Below are 22,290 nucleotides of genomic sequence, written 5' to 3' on the forward strand. Positions count from 1 at the left end.
GAACGGGAAATAGACATTAAGAAGGTGGGGGAATGGGAATCGGTTAAATGAAGAATTATTATTATTATTATTATTATTATTATTATTATTATTATTATTACACACATTTTCTCCAAAGAGCTCAAGTTGGCATACACACTTTCCCTCCTCTTCTTTTTATTTCACAACAACCCTATAAGGTAGATTAAGCTATAGGACAGTAACTGGCTGAAAGTCACCCAATGGGCTTCATTCTCAAGTGGAGATTGAATCCTGGTCTCCCAGGTCTGAGTCTACTCGAGCACTCTAATCACTACTCTACACTGGCTCTTCCTCTAGTTTTTCTTCTTCTTCTCAGGTAAACTTGAATATATTTTTATGGTGCATAACACACCTACACACTATAGCTGACATACTAACCTGTCGCAACACACAGTTTGGAAAGCTCTGAACTAGATCGTCATCCTGCACATAACACAGGCTAGGATGGCAATCTTCTCAGTGGCGTCTCGAGATGCCAGGCATTTGGACCCTGTAGTAAGTGTTGGGGGCGGGTTGCTACAGATACTATCGCTGCTGCTTATTGTATTTTATTTGATTCTCTGTTTTTAATGATATTTTATTGACAAGTGGCTGTTTTGTTGCCTTGTGTTCCATACTGACTAACTGGGCAGCGTACCTACTTATGCTACATGTTCTCTGGCTTGAAAATGTTTCTTGGCACAATTTACATAAGTCTATCTGCTTTGTTTTGTTTTGAAGGGAGTAGATCCTGCATGCTATGAACTGTATGATCTGTTAATGCCCTTGACCCCTTATATCCTAGTGTTCGGACTTTGCAGTCAGCCATGAGGTTTATTAAGATGCTATCTACTGACATCAGCTTGGTTTGGGGTACTTGGGCCACATTTACTCACTTCCCCAGAGGGGTAAAGACATAATCAGATGAAGAACAGCCAGGGTTGATTCACCAAACCTCCCTGCCCACAGCAGCAGAGATTCTGCACATACACACACACACACACACCGGGCTCATGTTGGTGTGTAACCATGTCAGGCTGTGTCAAGGCAGCAGGGCATGTGCTCTGTACTTGGCCTGGCTTTGGTGCGCTACTGCAGATTTTGACGTAACAATTGTGGCTTTTGTGTGCTGAAAGGGCTGTGAGACTTAGTCCTCGGATACAACCCAAACATACATGATTTCATGCAGCATAAATGCTGTCCAGTTCTGAGTTTTGTGTTTGTAAAACATAACCCTATTGCGTGTTTCATTTGCAGAATCCGAAAACGAAAGAGCAAATTGAAAACTTGCTACGAAATGGGAAGAATAAGGAGCTGCGGGACCGTCTGTGCCATCGGCTTACCTTTGGAACTGCCGGGCTCCGCTCTGCCATGGGGGCCGGCTTTTGCTACATCAATGATCTTACTGTGATCCAGTCAACACAGGTGAGTTCCAGGCAACAGAGTGCAGGCAGGAAATCTATGTGCTACTGCCTGTCCCTCTTCTACTCCGAGTAACTTGCAACATTATTTTACAAATACAAACATTTCACTTTCCAGTCCTGAGCCTTTCTGGTGTGTGGTAGTTGCCCCATAGAGTATGGACGCTGTGGAGTCAATTAGTAGAGGAAATGAAGAAATATTGTTATTTATAAAGTGTCACCGGTGTGCACAAGAGGACAGATCCCTGCCCCGAGGAGCTTGCAATCAAATACAGCACAATGGAAACAACGGTGCGGGGAGTGGAGGCATGTGGAGCTCCATGTACCGCTGTTTCAGTGGCACTGGCACATGCTAAGGTATAGTTGCAGAATGAGTTAAAGTAGGGCAAGGAAATAGCAGGTTATAATGAAACCTTCATGGTAGAGGTGGGCCATGAGGGATGGCAAGGAAGAGAGATGGCATCATATTGGTGTTCTGGAAAGGAGTTCTGAGCAAACAGGGTAGCAAGGGAGAAAGGGCAGAGTCTTTGGAGGGAGCAGACCTCTGACAGTGGATGGTGAACAAAAGCTTTGTCCAATTGAGTCTGCACAGGGAATTCAGGGGAACAAATTTGTCTGTCTGTTTAGAGCAGTTAGCTAAGGCCAGTCTCTAGCTCTCAGCTTAATCTACCTCACAGGGTTATTGTGCAGTTAAAAAGACCAGGGGAGCAGTCAATGCCTCCCTGAACTGCCGCCTTATGGTTTCAAAACATTTTTATTCGTTACATTTTTAAAAATCTTCAGTGTCTGTGGTCTGCCAGAATAGCAAGGGTTTTTAAAAAGTGTTTTGAAGATGTGGAAGCACCAAGGCAGTATATTCAGAGGAAACAAAGAGTGGCATCGTGGCTGCCTCACTAAGCAGGAACCCAGTTGTGCAAAGCTGTGCCCAAGGAGCTGAACGACACATCAATGTGGCTCCTCTTTTGGGGGTTTATGTTGGCTTTGCTGAAAGTTCAGAAGCTCCAAAAGAGAGCTGTTTCACACAAAAGTCAACTACCTTGCTATATAAATTTGAGCTTCCCGTGTGCATATGGTCGATGTAATTCCCTTTCTTGAACATGAGCGGCTAACAAGCTGAAAGCCTTCAACTATAAATGATTGCCGAATTAATATGTGCATATGTGGAGTACCAAAGCACTTTTACTGCAGGGCAGGCTTTAAGGAACTCAACGTGCTCATGGGCCTTGCTGGACTGCTGAGGAAGCAAACACAGCTTTGTACTTTCTGACCTCTCTGTTTTGTTCACTTTGAAAGTGTTCATGCTGTGACAGCCTGAAGAGCACGTGCTGGCTTTGTGTTTTGGTCTACTGGAAGCACGAGGAACTTTGGATTGGCTGCTAAGTAATAATAAGCATTCTTGGCAGAAGACTTCAGTTCAGATACCAGGAAGTCTCTGCGAACACTGTTGTGCTAGCTTTGCTGGTTATCTCCCTGACTGGTGGTTATTTTCTTCGGTAATGATTTCTTGTTGCATAAGACAGCATTCTTTGACAAGTGGGTTAAGGCAGGTTTTCCCCTGAACTTCAAGAGTTCATGAAAATCCTTGTTTGTCTTCTTCAAGCCCTTTGTTTCAGGTTTATATTTGCATTTTGGTGAAGGCTAAGACTGGGAAATCATTTTGGGAGGCTGCCAGCTATTGCTGGTTTTGACTAAACTTTTGCATTTTGCATTGACTAGAAAGTAAATAAGTACAGGGCTGGTCCAGCTCTGCCATGCCAAATACAGTGGTACCTTGGGTTACATACACTGCAGGTTACAGACTCCGCTAACCCAGAAATAGTACCTCGGGTTAAGAACTTTGCTTCAGGATGAGAACAGAAATCGTGCTCTGGTGGCGCGGCAGCAGCAGCAGGAGGTCCCATTAGCTAAAGTGGTGCTTCAGGTTAAGAACAGTTTCAGGTTAAGAATGGACCTCCGGAACGAAGTACCGTATTTTTCTCTCTATAGGACGCACTTTTTCCCCTCCAAAAATTAAGGGGAAATGTGTGTGTGTCCTATGGAGCAGATGCAGGCTCCTTGGCTTCAATGATAGCAACGCGAAGCCTCCGAAGCGCAGAGGGAGCGCTCCCTCCGCGCTCTGGAGGCTTCGCGTTGCTTTCGCTGAAGCCTGGAGAGCGAGAGGAGTTGGTGCGCACCGACCCCTCTCACTCTCCAGGCTTCAGGGATAGCCACCTGAAGCCTTCGGAGCGCAGCACAAGTTCCCGATACGCTCCGGAGGCTTCAGGTTCCTTTTGCTGAAGCCAGGAGAGTCTTGCTCTCCCGGCTTCAGCAGAGAGGGAGAGCTGCACAGCGCCCCTTCAGCCAAGCGGGAGGAGAAATGGAAGGGGCTCCGTTTCTCCTGCCACTTCGCTGAAGGGGCGCTGAGCAGAGAGGGGGAGAATTATTTTTTTCTTGTTCTCCCCCTCTAAAACAAGGTGCATCCTATGGTCCGGTGTGTCCTATAGAGCAAAAAATACGGTAAGTACTTAACCTGATATACTACTGTACAGGTATACCTTAGATTACTGAATAGAACTATTTGATATAAGTTGTTATTTTAAAGTTATGTTTTTATTATGACTTTTTTGTATTGGATTAGAGTGTTATAAAACCATCTTTGTTGTCTACCGTATGGTATTTTGTTGTTTCTTCAGCTTGTAAACTGACTTGCATATAGTAATGTAGTAATGTAGAAAGGCGGTATACAAATGAAAAGTGAAATGAAATGAAATATTTAGATTGGGAAGATTATTCCCCTTAGGACAGACTGGTTAACGGCCTTGGGTTGCATATGCCCTCCTGTATCGTATCCTGGCTGGCTTGCTAATACTATTTGGAACTATTTGCTAATCAATCACTTATTGTAGTGCAGCTGCTCTCCTCTTTTGGCACACATCCGCCTGGGTTCCATCTGGCAGGCTGGCATGGGAATGGGGAGTTGGCCACCTTTGGCACCTTACACCTCAGATTCTGGAGCTCCCCGTTCTTACGCTTTTGTGGGGAAAAGAGGCAGTACGAAACTCTGTCCACCATTCTCCTTGCATGAACTTGCAGACCCCCAAGCCCTTCATGGTGTCCCAGCTAAATCTATATCAAAGTCAGCATGATGGGGGAAAGGCTTTGCAGTGCAGTCCTACTGAGCCTCAGATAAGCATGCTAACTAGCTGGTCAGCAATCTCATGACTGAGATTTCTGCTGGCCGTGGCTGAAGTGCCAGGAGCTTAATCAGCATTCAGGTTTTGAGCCTCTCTCTATGTTGGCTTTGTGCTGAGTCAAGAGAAGAGGTGTCCTATGGTACACACCCATGCTGGATTTGTGGGTAGCTGAAGAAAAAGGGCTTTTCAATATGAGCAGCACCATTATTTCAGCCATTCTGAAAGTGAAATTGGTACTAAAAGTTCTCCCAGACCAAGTAAAATTACAAATTGTGGTACTGCATTTGGAAAGGGTGAGGTGTTGCTTGCTTCCCTATGGAACCATCTGCTTAATCAGAGACCTCAAGTGCAGACTGCTACGAAACATGCTAGGGCTGACATCAGTTGCATTTTGCACTAAGCATAATTTCTGGTGCCAAGTCCTAGAGACTCCTTGGAGAGTCCATGGCAGAGGTCTAGTTTGGATGTTCATACCACAGCTGAATAAACCGAGATGAGCATGATCCATTTGCCCATGCATGTCATCCTCATGCAAAAAACCAATGGATTTCTGTATGGTAGTGTTTTTAATGTCAGTTTGCACACTGCTTAGAAATGCTTTTAAATAAATAAATGACCGCACCAATTCTCACTGTGCTATAATAAACCAGGAAGTCTTCAGTTAACCATAATTTCCTGTTAATGTCTAAACAGGGCCACCATGGTTACCAACTTTGGGAAAAGGCTGGTTCTTAAAACACGGTTGAAGATGGCTCACTATCCTGGCCTATTCCAAGCCTGGTAACCATATTTTAAATATTTTCCCTGAGTGGGAAGGGTCTATGAGTAGAGGCACAATATTTGTTCATATTAGCTAATTAAATCGAGCTATGGTGGTTTGAATTGGGCCACAGTGTTCTACAACTGCAGATGCCATGTTTGCTGGAGACTGTATGAATAAGTAATAGCCATTCTTATGTGAAGAATAATTTGTTTTACTGTTGGGTAAATACAGTGGTACCTCGGGTTAAGAACTTAATTTGTTCTGGAGGTCCGTTCTTAACCTGAAACTGTTCTTAACCTGAGGTACCACTTTAGCTAATGGGGCCTCCCACTGCCGCCATGCCGCCGCCGTGCGGTTTCTGTTCTTATCCTGAAGCAAAGTTCTTAACCCGAGGTACTATTTCTCGGTTAGTGGAGTCTGTAACCTGAAACTTCTGTAACCTGAAGTATCTGTAACCCAAGGTACCACTGTACCATTCATTGTGAAGGTTTTCTGGCAGGGGTGGCGAACCTCCAGCCTCTGGGCCAGTCTTGACCTGCTGCCAAGATTGTCCCATAAGGTTATTTCCCCAAAACCACACCCTCCTGACCATCAGTTTACATCACTGGGTGATGTCAGCTGATGTGTGGAGTTCAGTACTGCTTGGGTGCTGCTTTGCTAGTGAAGCAGACCCTTCCCCTGTGGGTCGCCTTTAGAGAACCCCCATGGTACCACCCATCTTTCAGTCGCCTGGCATAATTGCAACATCAGATGATTGATAGGTGGGTGGCCTTACCCACCTGTCAGAGTTGGCTCATGGATTGGGGGAAGCTAAAGATTTGGCTCTCTGGGCCAAAAAGATTCCTCATACCTGACTTACTATGTAGGGAAACTTTTCATTGAATAGCACTGGAGACAGTTGGTAAGGGTGAATTAAAGTCAAATTTATGGATTTCCTTTTGTTTCTCTTGCCTTGCTGATGGCAGTCATCAGTGCCAGATTTGAGACTATGGTTGACCAAGGTTCAGATGTTCCACCTGCTCCCTAACGAGGAGGCTTTGGGTAATTAACTTGGTGTAGCCAATGTTGCAGGACTGATGTGAAGTTACAAATGAGAAAACATTGTACTATAGCTTCTCCTGAGATTGCTCAATAAAGAAGGAAACAACTCTAATTGATAATATAATTTGTCCACCATGACAAATTCAGATTACATAATTGGGACAGAGAATTCTTTATTACAACTTCCCTGTGCTAGTGGAATAGGGAAGGTCTGAAAACCTAATCAAATAGGAGGCTTTTTGCATGGGACTTCTCTTTTTACTTTGCTGCAGGGGATGTACAAATACCTTGAGAAATCGTTTCCAGACTTCAAGCAACGTGGTTTTGTTGTTGGATATGACACGCGAGGCCAGATAACCAGCAGTTGCAGCAGCTTAAGGTATGGGCTTTGTTGGGAGTAGAAACAAGATTGCCATGGAATGACTAAGTCCCCTTTGCACTAAGCAGAAATCAAACTTTTAAAATTTGAAGACGAGAAGAAACCTGGAAGATATATCAGTTCTTTTTGAATGTGAACGTCTGTATCTGAAAGTGACACGAAGGCGTAGCCTCCGTTCTGCCATATTACAGATCTCATTTCAGTCATAAGGGGCAGTTTGGTGGATGAAGTCAGGCACAGAGTAACTCAAGCCATGGATTTGATACTTAGGCGTTACACCTGTTGCACAGACCTGGCTCTTTTATTAAATGCATAATTTGTGTCAGGTCCTACAGATAAGGCCTAGGATCAGGCAGATTTGCAGAAGGCCCAAGCCTTCCTGATGCTTTAAAAACTTCTCCCAAAAGCCACTGAGCTATTTAATATGAGGCCAGTTCAAGAGAGACCTTGGGGCAGTGTGTGTGTATTGTTGTATTTTCTTTGAGTTTCAGTAGTTTAGAATTAGAGAGCAGATATGTCCCATGTTTGGCACATTACAGACATCAAATTGTGCCCCCTGGAGGGAGAGGGAGAGAACCATAGTAGATTTGGAGTGCAGACAAACAGTATAAGGAACATAGTCAGCCTAGCTTCCTTCTCGCCTTGCAACTCAAATGACAGGTGTTTGTACCAGTGAACTGAATGCTGACTCAGCTCTCTGTCTCAAGCATAACACAAGAGGAGCCCTGCTTAGTTGATTCAGCATCCTGTTTCCCACATTGCCCAGCAAGAAGCCCTCAAGCAGCACATGAAAACCATAGCCTCCTGCTGTTCTTTCCCCATATGCTGCCTGCCTCTGATCCTGGAGGTGGCATATTGCTGCCATGACCAGCAGCTGTTGATAGCCTTTTTTGCCATGAATTCGACTAATCCCCTCTTAAAGCTGTCCAAGTTGATTGTCATCAAGTGGGACTTCCCTGTATTCTGTCCTGAACTGACCCCCACTATTCAGCTACATTAGATGATCCCAAATTATAGTCTTATTAGATGAAGGGGAGAAAAATTAGATGAGGGGGAGAGAGCCAGTGTGGTGTAGTGGTTAAGAGCGGTAGTCTCGTAATCTGGGGAACCGGGTTCGCGTCTCCGCTCCTCCACATGCAGCTGCTGGGTGACCTTGGGCCAGTCACACTTCTTTGAAGTCTCTCAGCCCCACTCACCTCACAAAGTGTTTGTTGTGGGGGAGGAAGGGAAAGGAGAATGTTAGCCGCTTTGAGACTCCTTTGGGTAGTGATAAAGCGGGATATCAAATCCAAACTCCTCCTCTTCTTCTTCTATCCACTTTCTCTGCACCAGGCACAATTTTATATTTCTCTGTCATATTTCCCCTTACGCACCTTAAGAAGCCCCCAACGGTGCACTCTTTCCTTGTGTGAGAGTAGCTCCAGACTCCAAATTATTTTGATTGCCTGTCTCTGCATGTTTTCTAGCTCTACAATATCCTTTTTTTTGAGATGTGGCAACTAGAACTGTGCATAGTATTCCAGGTGTGGCAATACTATAAAGGACCCCTGACCATTAGGTCCAGTCGTGGCTGACTCTGGGTTTGTGGCGTTCATCTCACTTTACTGGCTGAGGGAGCCAGTGTACAGCTTCCGGGTCATGTGGCCAGCATGACTAAGCCACTTCTGGCGAACCAGAGCAGCACACAGAAACGCCGTTTACCTTCCCGCCAGAACGGTACCTATTTATCTACTTGCACTTTGACATGCTTTCAAACTGCCATGTGGGCAGGAGCTGGGACAAAGCAATGGGAGCTCATCCCATCGCGGGGATTCGAACCGCCAACCTTATGGTTGGCAAGTCCTAGGCTCTGTGGTTTAACCCACAGCGCCAGCTGTGTCCCTTAGATACTGTAGATACTTAGATACTATAGATGCCTATAAAAGCATAGTGATATTTGGAGTTTATTGTTGATCCCTTTCGTAATGATTCTTAACAGGGAAGCTACCCTTTGCGCAGCTGCCCTACATTGGGTTAGGTGACATTACCCATTTATTTCTCCATTTGCCACTTTCTTCTTCTTCTTTTTAAAAAGGAAATGGGAATTTGTCTTGTCTTAGATTTTGGGGAGAGTGCAATGGACAGGAGAGTGGCTTTATCATTTTTTGTTTTCCACAGACTTGCAAAGCTCACAGCAGCAGTCCTGCTTGCTAAGGGTGTACCTGTCTACCTGTTCTCAAGATATGTTCCCACTCCTTTTGTGGTAAGTCCATCCTTATATTATTATTATTATTGGGAACATGGCCAGCAGGTTCTAAACTGGATCCACATCTCTAGTGCAAAACCTTATTGAATGTTGTGGCACAGCAGTCCCAGGGGTAAGAAATGAATGTTTGGATTGATCACAGTTAGTTTGTTTGCTGTAAGGGCCAGCGTTTACATACGGTAATGGAGCAGTGGTGCGCTTGATACTTAAAGTAGAAATTAGAATTCTGAATAATGTCAGGCCTTGGCTTGATGAAATTACCGGTATATATCCTCTGGTGATCCTTTGCTAGAGTCGGAATAGGTGACTTGAACCCCTGTTTCAAAACCATTTGAAATCTGTTGCAACATCAACATGTATATGTCAGATGCCTTGGGAGTTATTTTTTGTTTTGTTTTTGTTTTCACTATTTATTTTTGAGATCTTTGGATGAAGAGTGGTATATAAATTTGATCAATCATATAATTAAATAGGGGTGTGTGTGTGAATATGTGTTACCTGAAGTCTCTTGGAGCGGCAATTCTTTCTCATACCAGAAATTGCACAAATAACATTACAGAAGGTCTGCCCACTGAACATATCTCGACTTATGGCAGATGTGCTCCTCAAATGTATGGATTACCATTATTACCGTTTGTAGCACTTGCTTTCCAGAGTCGTGAAAGGTCAAAATCCTGGGCTCCAACCCATCTCAGCATGCGCAGTAGATGTTTGAACTCTTCCCTTGGGTATGGAGTGGCTTGTGCTTAGAAACAAGACCCGAAGCCTTTGCTTTCATGTGCCTGGGGCTTTCTGGACTGCAGTCTTGGGTGCAATACAGAGAGAGCTGAACATGTTTTCAGGCCTTTTGATATCATTGGAATGTGCGTGTCTTCACAACACCATCTTGGGCTCAGTTAGGCATATTGATTTTCCTGTATCTTTGGCACTAAGCTGATGAACAGCTCTGAGCCACTTATAATAACTTGCTTGTTTAGAGGATGTGACTTGGGAAATATCTAGGGATTCCTCTTTTGTTTAATAGCATTGTTAAGCCAAAAACACTGCGTAACTCAGAGGTCATACTGAATGGCAGTTGTCATTCAAGGGTCCACATATTCTTCTTGCATCAGTTGTGCAGACGCTTGGAATATCCTGAGTTCCTATCTGGGCTGTTTCGGAAATCCTGGCATGCTGGAGAGTGAATGTGGTTTTTGTCTTGCAGCCCTACGCAGTTCAGCAGCTCAGAGCTGTAGCTGGGGTGATGATTACTGCTTCCCATAACCGTAAGGAAGACAATGGCTACAAGGTACGTCGAAGAACTCTCTAGATGCCTGCTAGCTTTTAACAATCCTTTAAATCAAGAGTCTAAGAAAAGATCTGTGTTAGATACTGGAGTTGTTTGGGGAAAGTTCCTAACTCAGCGGTAGAGCAGATGGGCCTAGGTTCAGTCCCCAATGGCATATTTAGATAGGGCTGGAAAAAACTTCTGCGTGAAACCTTCAAGTCTCACTGCCAGTCAGTGTAGACAGTACTGAGCTAGATGGATTCAATGGTCATATATATATATATATATATATATATATATATATATATATATGGAATATAAACAAAACATATCATCCTTAATTCCCCCCCCCCATAAAACAACCCCCTCCCCCCCACAACTTCCCTCAGTTCCAATCTCTGGTTTCTCTATAGATGCTATTTTCTGCATGTTACAAAATTGTATAAATCCTTAATTTATCTGACTGATTATTATCAATAACAAATTTGTGAGTGTTTATTCAAAGCCTGCCAAGGAGTCCAGTTCACTTTGTTGCCTCTTTAAATACTTTGTAAAAGGTTCCCATTCCTCTTTAAAGTCACAGTTATCCTTGTCCCGTAGTTTATGTGCCAGTTTTGCCAGTTCTGCATAGTCCATCAGTTTCTCTTGCCGTAGTTCTTTAGTCGGGGTTTCCTCATTCTTCCATCCTTGTGGATGGATCCAGTGGTCTGACCTGATGTCAGGAAGTTTCCAGACTGTAATATTCTGGAAAATGCTCAAGAATGGAACACCACATACTGTATGTTCTGTTAGTGGAATAATTGCCTTTTAATGAAAATAAATGCATGCTTTCTGCTTTGGTTCTTTGGCCCCTACTGGTTTGCACAGACAATAAATCAGGGGTAGGCAACCTAAGGCCCATGGGCCACAAGCGGCCCACGGGGGTTGTTTAACTGGCCCACTAGCCGCCCCCGAACCGAACAGATTGCTTGGTGAGTCCCTGGGCACTGCGCTAAACTGGTGCAGCGCGGTGCAGGGACTCTCTTCCGTGGCGCCAGAAATCATGCCTGTGCATGCACAGACGGCGGAAATCATGTCTGCGCAGATTCCGGAAATTGCGGGTGTGCACAATCCGGCCCACAGAGGGATCTCCGCTGGAGTGAACCAGCCCAGGCGTGGTAAACCTTGCCGACCCCTGCAATAAATTGTTCTTTTTTTCTGTGTTTATACGTAAAATGTCTGCTAAAACTTGGTTGCTGAGACTTGCAGGTGGGGAGAGCTCAGTGCTACTTGCAGGCTTCCCAAAGACAAACAGATGTAATAGTAATTTATTATTTGTACCCCGCCCACCTGGCTGGGTTTCCCCAGCCACTCTGGGCGGCTTCCAACAAAGATTAAAAATACATCACACATTAAAAACTTCCCTGTCCACTGTAAGAACAAGGATGCTGGGCTAAATGGACCTTTGGGCTGGTCCATCTGCCGAGCTCTGCTGATAGGATGATGTTGGGTGAAAATACCCTCCAAGGGAGAGTGAATGGCGTTTTTCACACTTTGGTGAAAAGACTTTTTATTTTGACACCCCCAGAGTATTGAAAGCTGGCATTGTAGGTGCCTCTCAATGCCATCAGGTATCATTTTAACACAACTTTAAAGGGAGCCTGCTTGAATGAGCAGCACAGAGCAACAAGAAACCCCCTCTTTCCAAATAGCCGCTGGCCTTTACAAATACTAGGGTTGTATTCAACTAACTTTTACTTGGAGCAGACTCACTGAACTTAATGGCTATAAATAACTTAGGTTTGTTGATTTCAGTGGATCTATGCAGAGTAAAAGTTGGTTGAATACAATCCATGGATTGTTGTATCCTCCCAGTTTTTGATATAATTAATTACTGTCTTTACTATGAATTTCTAAAAGTAGATAATAAAACACCAACCACAGCCTTTTATTATTCTGATACATCAGACTATCAAATATTGACCTATTTGCCCTCCAGAGCTAAATGAGCATGTATGTTTATTGATCATTTCAATTTTGTTTTCAAAAATACAAACCAAGTGGAGAATACTTACATAGAAAAGTGATATACCAGCACCATTTTTGAAAAAGCGTGCTGCTGTTGCATTTTATAGATCGAGGCTTTTTCAGCCCAAATGAAGTCAAAGCAGGCAGAACAACAGATATGACGCTTAGCTTTGTACAGTAGGCTGCAATCTAGCCCTGCAAGCCCACCCACCCACATTTCTCTCCAGGCAAGCAGGAGGTATTAGCTGGACAGAAGCACTTGAGGAGGGCTTCTAAGGAGCTGTGGTGTGGTGAAACTTCTGAGAGCCAAGTATAGATGGCTGAGGGGCCACATTGGCCCCTAGGCCTCAGGTTCCTCACTTTTCTCGTAGAGCTTGCATCACTACATGCATTCTTTTTCTTCTTTTTTAAAGAATTTTTAAATTAATTTTCTTTTCTATTATTTAAAAACATCTCATATCAATGACATACATATTACACATGGTCACCCCCTCCCTCCCGGACTTCCCTCAGCTTCCATTTCTGATTTATTGCCTCCTTATTATACTGCTATTTCATACAATCCACTATATCATTCCTTCATCCCGTTAATTGTTCTTTATCAATAAAGATGTGAATGTTTATTTAAACATATAGCATTCTCGTGCTATAGTTGCTGAACGTTTGGCATTTAAATTTTGGAGTGCCCAGAGGTCTTGCAGTGATTGAACTCTTACACTTTCCCAACTCTCACTTTAGGTATACTGGGAAAATGGGGCTCAGATCACATCTCCTCATGACAAAGAAATCCTGAAGTGTATAGAAGAATGTGTTGAGCCGTGGAACGACTCCTGGAATGAGAATCTGGTAGAAAGCAGCCCTCTTATGCGAGATCCCTTGAAGGAAATCTGCGCAAGCTACATGGAGGACCTGAAAAAGATCTGTTACCATAGGTAAGAAATCAAAGCACAACTCCTGTAAGCATCAATTCCATATGTTAGAAGCCCTCAAAGGTGGAGGTTCAGAATTGGAAGCAGGTAAGATGCAAATGTTTGGCTTGGGCGTAGATATTTGAACAGGGAAGAGCAGAAGAAGAGTGTGTATTTTTAAATTTTTGTTTATAAGACCACCTTTCTGGACAAAGACCACTGAAAGATGGCCACCACTGTAGAGGAAAACTTAGTTACCAAAGGTTTGACTGAATAAAAATGACGTAGCCTGGTGCCTGAAAATTGAGAACAATGGAACCAGGCCACATTTCCCTGGGGAGAATATTCCACGAATGAAGGGGCCACCACTGAAAAGGCTCATTCTCATGCAGCCACCTTCTGCACCTCCCTCAGATTTTATGTTTAGTTTTGTATTTACTTTGGCTTTCCCCCCCTTATTTGCTGTGAGCCACCCAGAGAACTTTACCAGACAGTGCAGTCTAGGAGAAGGGCAAAGGTAACGGCTGAGCCCACATTAGATTTGCTGGTTATCCATGTCTATCATTTTTAGTTGCAGTGTCCCATGAAAGCCTGGCTCATTCTGCAGATGCTGGACATGTGCTGTGAGCTGTTTTTATATGAAGTCTGCTTTGGCGTCTGGGCATGCCACCATCTCATGTGATGCCACACCACCTTTTGGGAACAGCAGGTCTCCTATTAATCCATTCTGTTGCTTTCTTTATAGGGAGCTGAACACAAAGAGCAGCTTGAAATTTGTTCACACGTCCTTTCATGGGGTTGGGCACGACTACGTGCAGTTGGCTTTTCAGGCGTTTGGCTTTCAGCCTCCCATTCCAGTTCCTGAACAAAAAGACCCAGATCCAGATTTCTCCACTGTAAAATGTCCGAATCCTGAAGAAGGAGAATCTGTGCTAGTAAGTTTGGCAGGCGATTTCGTCAACAGTTCTGTCTGTAAATAAGGGTGGGCGAAACTGACTGGCTGTTTTGTGTTGAGTAAAAATAATAACTTTCCTCTTCCAGGAATTGTCTTTGAGGCTTGCGGAGAAGGAAGGTGCCAGGGTGGTGGTGGCAACTGACCCTGATGCAGACAGATTAGCTGTGGCAGAACTGCAGAAGAAGTAAGCGTGTGTTTGTGTGTGAGAGAGAGTTTACTCTGTGAAGGGGAAAAGACAGGCAAGTCTTGTGGGTGTTCCTTGAGATGCAGACCTCCATACTGAATAATGTTTGAATATCTAAACTTCTGTTTTAAAAATGACAACAGTAATTGTAAGTGGGGTGGTGGTAAGGTAAAGGGACCTCTGACCATTAGGTCCAGTCATGACCAACTCTGGGGTTGCGGCGCTCATCTTGCTTTACTGGCCAAGGGAGCCGGCGTACAGGTCATGTGGTCAGCATGACTAAGCCGCTTCTGGCGAACCAGAGCAGCGCACAGAAACGCCGTTTACCTTCCCGCCGGAGCGGTACCTATTGATCTACTTGCACTTTGACATGCTTTCGAACTGCTAGGTGGCCAGGAGCTCATCCCGTTGCAGGGATTCGAACCGCCGACCTTCTGATAGGCAAGTCCTAGGCTTTGTGGTTTAACCCACAGCGCCACTAAAAGCACATATAGCTGAAGCTCCTTGTGCTTCAGATATTCCAAGAAACTGAATTAAAGGCTTGGAAGGGACATGAAAATCCTCAGATCCCTCTATAGTCCAGGAATATATCTGCACCTGCCTCTCTCAGGCCACACCAGAAGAGAAACAGATACACAGCACCAACGCATAAAAGCAGCCCGGTTTCTGTTTTCCCTTCTGCCACCATCTCCAACCCCATCCCTCCCCACCGTTATTCCATGGCTCCGTTCCAGTTAGCAAGCTCTTAGATTGTTTCTATACTGTACACAGCAAGGATCAGTGCCTTTTCTTTTCAGGGGTACTCAATGGTACTTGGTACCAGCACCTCTTTTTGTAGTTGTTAAAAAATGTGGCACTTACTGTAACAACTTTATGGTGAGTACAGGCACCTATTTTTCTAGAAAAAAATCACTGGCAAGGATGCTCCCAGTTTGGGAGCAGGGAGTGCTTAGGGAAATGCCCAAAGGTTCCAGTGTGCCTATAAGAAGCAAAAATTGCATTAAAATGTGGAGCTGTTCTTGTTCTCTCTGTCCTGGCCCATCTCATTTCCCCTTTGCTACCAGCTTGTTCTCCCCGATATCGCCCTCTCTTCCTTCCTTTACTCCTCTTGTTTCGTTCTCCATAAACCTTCCAATTGGAAGACTTTTCTGCCACAACTTATTCTTCTGAGTTCTCCTAGTATTCCCCCTGCCTCTCCTTCCACCGCTAATTCTCAGGCCACCTCCAAACAAGTCTGTGTTGGGGAATGGGGGATTCTTCATACCTGCAGGGTTTTTGCATCATCTGCACAGCACTGATGTCGTCATCAGGATTCCTACCCATATTCCCATATCCATCTATTGGTTTGTTTTTATTTTGATTATATATTATGATTATATCATGATAATATTTTGATTATATATTTTATGGTTTTATATTTTGATTTTATTCTGTGAACTGTCCCGAGACCTGCGGGTATAGGGTGGTATATAAATTCAATTAAAAATAAATAAATCTCAATTTACCCATCCTGTGAAAAATCCAATAACTTTTTTTAAAAATCACCTGTTACCAAAGTCTGAATTGTTTGAAAAATTAAGCCTCAACCTGAAAGTCCCTTGAGTGCCTTTCAAATGAATGAGTCCACAAACCAGCCACAGTGCAATGAGTGCAGGGGAGGAGCTTCAGTCACCTGGGAAACTCTGCTTCCTGGACCATTCTGAAAATGATGGGGTGTTGTATTGGCACCCACATTTAAGAAGCCCTGCTGGTGGACAAGTCTCCTCTTCTGCACAGAAGAAACATTTAAAGCAACTGTGTTTGTGGCTGCATTCCTCTGTGTTTTGGATTCTCGTGTGTATTCCTTTTGACCTCTGGTCCTCTCTTCTCCTCTTTCTCCTCCTCCTCCTCCTCCTCCTCCTCCTGCAGTGGCCACTGGAAAGTCTTCACTGGCAATGAGCTGGCAGCGTTGTTTGGGTGGTGGATGTTTACTTGTTGGAAGGAGAATTGTTCCAAAGATGCCAACGTCAAGAATGTTTACATGCTGGCCACCACGGTCTCCTCTAAGATCCTGAAGGCCATCGCACAAAAAGAAGGATTTCACTTTGAAGTAAGAGCTGGCTGGTGTTTAGGGTTGTGGTTTGGCTGAGTAAATCCCAGCCGTCTTTGTGCAGTAGTACCTCGGGTTACGAACTTAATTCGTTCCGGAGGTCCGTTCTTAACCCGAAACTGTTCTTAACTTGAGGTGCGTTTTCGCTAATGGGGCCTCCTGCTGCTGCCACGCAGCCAGTGCATGATTTCTGTTTTCATCCTGAAGCAAAGTTCGCAACCCGGAGCAACTACTTCCGGATTAGCGGCGTTTGTAACCCAAAGTGTTTGTAACCCGAGATACTACTGTACAGGGTCCATCTGACCATGGTGAGATATGGAATATTACTACATTCATTATGAGCTAAAGGAGAGAACTGAAGCTGCTCTGGGAAGGAGCTCCAGGGAGAAGGGGAAACTTTTGAGCGTTCAGGGTGCAATTCAGGGGTCTTTTTAAAGGACACGCGAGATGTTAGAAGGAATGAAGCAGTGAGCACCCCCTCACTTATGCCTTTGACATGTAATAAGTTATACTCAAAGGGGACCCATTGAAATTCATGGAGAAGACTTGTTAGATCCATTAATTTCAATGGGTTTACTCTGAATAAAAATTTTGTGGGGGGAGTATTGAGTTGATCCAGATGGTGTGCAGATGTACAAGTTTGGGTTCGGGCAGGATCTGTCTTTTGCTTCTTGCAGGCAATTTACCTAGCTCTGGTCAGCTTCAATGTGATATATAATGAATTTATAGACTATATAATTTATAGACCATGTGACTAGATTGCAAGGGCTGAGATGATTAAAGCTGTAGAGAGAGCATTGACTCCTTTTCATTATTGCAACTCTTACTGCCCTCTAGTGCCCCTTCTGGAGCACAGCTGCTGTGGCATCTTTCTGAGAAAATCTGTTTTGTTTGTTAGGCCTTTTAAGCCTTCAGTTTCTGTTTTGCAGCCCTGTCCTTGTGTGCAGTTTAAACAGGGCAGACTATTATTCTAATGGTCAAAAGAAATTGTTTAGTTATGGTAGACTTTTGAGAAAAGGAAACTTCAGTCACGTCTTCCAGGACCACTGATCTTGGGCCAGAGGACTGTTTTTAATTTGGGTACCATTCTACAATGTGCTGGCATATAAGAAGGAGCCCTTTTTGCCCATTTAGAGAGCAGAGGCAGTACACCTGGTTGGCTAGGGAGTTCAGGGATGCTCCCTTGGGAGCCATGCTTAGAACTCTCTTCTGAGTAACCTTTTCCCAATCTTGGGTGACCCAGCTGCAGTTCTAAGCCCACTCAGGGCTGCATACTTAAAAGAGAGTTGCTCTCAGAAGGCCTCCTGGAATGAGCAGCTTGGTGAATTTGCGTGCAGTTGGCATATTCCATGAGAACGATCTGTATTAAGTGAAGGCACCTTCCTGTCTTTCAGGATACACTCCCTGGCTTCAAATCGATTGGCAGCAGAGTTAAAAACCTCCTGGACAGCGGCAAAGAAGTCCTTTTTGCCTTTGAAGAGTCCATTGGTAAGCACAGGAAGTGTTGGGTGCTATGCCAGGCAGAAGGTGGGGCCAGAACCCAGTTCTAGAATCTGCCCTCTCCCTTCAGGCTGTTGTCTCCCATCACTCCATTGCATGGTCTAACTCTCAAACTCTGTGTGTTTGGTTCTAGCGTCATATAACCTTCTGAATAGATCCCTTGAATGCAGGGTGGAGGGGTGGGTATACAATGATCACTTACCGCTTTGCTTCCACTTTGATGTAAAAAGGGACCTATTCTGTAATGACAGACTTGAAACCCCCCCCCCCCCGGCCTACCAACTTGGAGCTGAGATTTCCACGTATTAGATGCTCGGATGAGCTGGATAAGGAAATTTCTAGGAAGCTACTCTTTGTGCTTGGTTCTGTTGTACAGAAATGTTAAGATGATGGATTTAAGGCGACATGTGGATAAAACAAAACAAAATGCTGTTTTGCAAATCTTTGTTTTCCAGGCTTCATGTGTGGCACTTCCGTGCTGGACAAAGATGGCGTCAGCGCAGCTGTGGTGATTGCAGAAATGGCTGCTTATCTAGATACCAAGAGCCAAATGCTGGCATCCCAACTAACAGAAATATATAAAATGTAAGTTCTGTGTGTCATCATCGCTGTTCTATTACCCGCCCTTCGCCTGAGGTCCCAGGGCAGGTTACAACATTGAAACACAATGCTGAAGACAGTTAAAGTGACTTTCCATCACGGGAATTACTCATGCATCAATTCCAGCTGGTGAAAAATAAATTTAGTCATTAATAGAACTGTAACTTAAAGCCTGATCTTGCTTTTGTCCTCCCCCACATTGTTTCCTTGTGTGTTGTGCCTTTTTAGATTATAAGTGTGAGGTAGGGAGTGTCTTCTGGTGCTGATTTTTGTAAGCCATTCTGGGAGCCTTTTTGGCCAAAGGGTGACGTTAAACTGCTTTCAATAAATAAATCTGAATGGAAAAGAGTAGGAATTGTCTTTCCTGTGTTTTTGCCTGTGAGATAACTCAGAAATGTTGGAAGTGGCTGAAGGGGTAGCACTTGAAAAAGAACTTCTGGCGGGGCCTTACTTTATCCCTTTTCTGTGCCACCATTTGTAGAGACATCATAGATATGTTTAGTGATATGAAGGACTCTGGTTTGTGCTTAGCTTTCCTTTCTTTTCCTAGTGACTGAATTTAGAGATCTAGATTACCGTGGCTGACTATATATTGTTTTTGTGTAGGTATGGCTACCACATTTCAAAAACCTCGTATTTCCTGTGTTATGATCCTCCTACTATCAAAAGGATATTTGAAAGACTCCGAAACTTTACATCGCCTAATTCTTACCCAGCCGTTTGTGGCACTTTCAGTATATTGGACATCCGGGATGTGACCACTGGGTATGACAGCAGCCAGCCAAATAAGAAGTCGGTGAGTTGTGCGACTCTTGTTAGGAAGCTGTTGCAGATCATTCTCATAATAGCTTTAATGTGAACCCTTTTGCCTTGCAACCCTTTGCAGAGTTTTCAAGTAACAGAGGTGTTGCTTGGAGGAAATCAGCAATTAGATTGTAGGCTTGGGTGTTGAGAAGGAGAAGCGAGTATGTCATTTCAGTCTAGGCCAGTGTTTCCTAACCTTGGGGCTCCAGCTCTTTTGTGGACTACGACTCCCATCATCCCTAGCTAGCAAGACCAGTGTTAAGGGATGGTGGGAATTGTAGTCCGAAAACAGTTGGAGATCCAAGTTGGGGACACACTGGCCTAGGTCCTGTCAGGCTGACCACCTCTCAGCAGGTGGGTTGCCACCTTAAAGGAGGAAACCCATAAAAGATCATATTGACATGCAGATACTTATGATGGTTCACATAAACTTCAGCTGTCTTATGTGTTGGGTTGTAGTTGAGCACAGTGCAGAGTTTTGTGTGCTTCGATCGCAAGCCTGCGTATTAAAATTACATCCGCATCCCATCTTCCCTCAACGTAAAGTAAACTCCGGTCAGGACTGAATCTGGTTCAAAGATACCTGACACCAAATTCTCAGAGCAGAATATGAAATTGTTAGCCTATATACAGAACAGCCTTCCCCAACCTGGTGCCCGCTAAATGTCTTCGGCTACAACTTCATGAGCCTCAGCCAATAGGAGATGCACTTTGAAGCATCTGGAGGTCACAAGGTTCGGGATGTAAAACAGGCTAACTGGATTCAAAATCCTTTAGGAGGACTCTTCTTACAGTGTTCAAATAATTTTTTCCTCCTGCCAGAACTGGCTAAGGAATTTACCATTCCTAACTTGAGAGTCAAAGGAACCTCTCTATAAATAAACAGTAGTTGACAAATGCTGTTGTATATACTTTGAACAATGTCTAACTAGTTCATCAATGGGTTCATTTGCACAATTCTGTAACTTAAAATTGCAGAACAGCAACGAACATGTGCCAGATTTATTTGTACTGTGCCATCAGTGCTTTAGAGAGTAAATTCAGGTCTACAGATACTATCATTATCACCATCATAATGCAGTGTTTTTAGTCTTTGGGTTGAAACTTGTCCACAAAACACTTAACTGGGAGCACTTGATATTTAATTAGTGGGTGGGGGGAGGCTGCAGGAACCCCTACATCAATTCCACAATGATTTTTCTCCTGATATTCTGCTGCTCTTGTTGTTGTCGCTGCAGGTACTGCCTGTGAGTAAAAACAGTCAGATGATCACCTTCACCTTTCAGAATGGCTGTGTCGCCACCCTTCGGACAAGTGGAACTGAACCAAAGATAAAATATTATGCAGAGATGTGCGCACCACCGGAACAGAGGTGGGGAATTCTGTTTGTGCCATCACTCCCATGGGTTAGGTTTTATGCCTGCCAGTGGTTCTGTGAACAGTCTTGTCTGAACCAAGCACTTACAAAGCAGGAGGCGTCTCATTATGGCTTGATCTGGACACACCGTTGCTGCCGAATGGCCAAGCTGCAGGGCAGCTAGTAGGGATTTTGATTTCCTTTTTCTTTTTTTATCCCACGCTTCCTCAAAGGAACTCAGGGCAACGTGCGTGGTCTCTTCTCTTCTACTCTCCCCTCAGTACACAACAACCCAGTGAGGCGGATTTAATTGAGGGAGAGAATGACTGGCCCAAGGTCATAGAATCATAGAATCATGGAATGGAATCATAGAATCATAGAGTTGGAAGAGACCACAAGGGCCATCGAGTCCAACCCCCTGCCAAGCAGGAAACGCCATCAGAGCACTCCTGACATATGGCTGTCAAGCCTCTGCTTAAAGACCTCCAAAGCAGGAGACTCCACCACACTCCTTGGCAGCAAATTCCACTGTCAAACAGCTCTTACTGTCAGGAAGTTCTTCCTAATGTTTAGGTGGAATCTTCTTTCTTGTAGTTTGGATCCATTGCTCCGTGTCCACTAGGTCACCTAGTGAAATTCATGACCATCATCACAGCGGTCCCTTTCTCACTGACTACTCTCTCACATCTGTGGGGTGCCACAGGGTTCTGTCTTGGGCCCGGTCTTATTCAACATCTTTATCAACGACTTGGATGATGGACTCAAGGGCATCCTGATCAAATTTGCAGATGACACCAAACTGGGAGGGGTGGCTAACACCCCAGAGGACAGGATCACACTTCAAAACGACCTTGACAGATTAGAGAACTGGGCAAAAACAAACAAGATGAATTTTAACAGGGAGAAATGTAAAGTATTGCACTTGGGCAAAAAAAATGAGAGGCACAAATACAAGATGGGTGACACTTGGCTTGAGAGCAGTACATGTGAAAAGGATCTAGGAGTCTTGGTTGACCACAAACTTGACATGAGCCAACAGTGTGACGCGGCAGCTAAAAAAGCCAATGCAATTCTGGGCTGCATCAATAGGAGTATAGCATCTAGATCAAGGGAAGTAATAGTGCCACTGTATGCTGCTCTGGTCAGACCTCACCTGGAGTACTGTGTCCAGTTCTGGGCACCACAGTTCAAGAAGGACGCTGACAAACTGGAACGTGTCCAGAGGAGGGCAACCAAAATGGTCAAAGGCCTGGAAACGATGCCTTATGAGGAACGGCTAAGGGAGCTGGGCATGTTTAGCCTGGAGAAGAGGAGGTTAAGGGGTGATATGATAGCCATGTTCAAATATATAAAAGGATGTCACATAGAGGAGGGAGAAAGGTTGTTTTCTGCTGCTCCAGAGAAGCGGACACGGAGCAATGGAGCCAAACTACAAGAAAGAAGATTCCACCTAAACATTAGGAAGAACTTCCTGACAGTAAGAGCTGTTCGACAGTGGAATTTGCTGCCAAGGAGTGTGGTGGAGTCTCCTACTTTGGAGGTCTTTAAGCAGAGGCTTGACAACCATATGTCAGGAGTGCTCTGATGGTGTTTCCTG

The 22,290-nt window shown here is 44.3% G+C and overlaps 1 protein-coding gene across 1 annotated transcript in view; it reads left to right on the plus strand.

Moving 5' to 3' along the window:
• Nucleotides 1–22,290, plus strand: part of PGM2L1 (phosphoglucomutase 2 like 1) — a 37,532-nt gene that overhangs the window by 12,261 nt on the left and 2,981 nt on the right. Inside the window, exons 2-13 of the mRNA XM_081197376.1 lie at nt 1,258–1,425; nt 6,671–6,777; nt 8,935–9,019; nt 10,227–10,310; nt 13,035–13,228; nt 13,950–14,139; nt 14,246–14,343; nt 16,252–16,432; nt 17,827–17,920; nt 18,388–18,517; nt 19,139–19,328; nt 20,575–20,708. Of these exons, the coding sequence (XP_081053502.1) occupies nt 1,258–1,425; nt 6,671–6,777; nt 8,935–9,019; nt 10,227–10,310; nt 13,035–13,228; nt 13,950–14,139; nt 14,246–14,343; nt 16,252–16,432; nt 17,827–17,920; nt 18,388–18,517; nt 19,139–19,328; nt 20,575–20,708 (1,655 nt within the window). The remainder of the gene's footprint in view (nt 1–1,257; nt 1,426–6,670; nt 6,778–8,934; nt 9,020–10,226; nt 10,311–13,034; nt 13,229–13,949; nt 14,140–14,245; nt 14,344–16,251; nt 16,433–17,826; nt 17,921–18,387; nt 18,518–19,138; nt 19,329–20,574; nt 20,709–22,290) is intronic.

This window comes from Podarcis bocagei, assembly GCF_964188305.1.
Source record: "Podarcis bocagei genome assembly, chromosome: 6".
Lineage (NCBI taxonomy): Eukaryota > Metazoa > Chordata > Lepidosauria > Squamata > Lacertidae > Podarcis > Podarcis bocagei.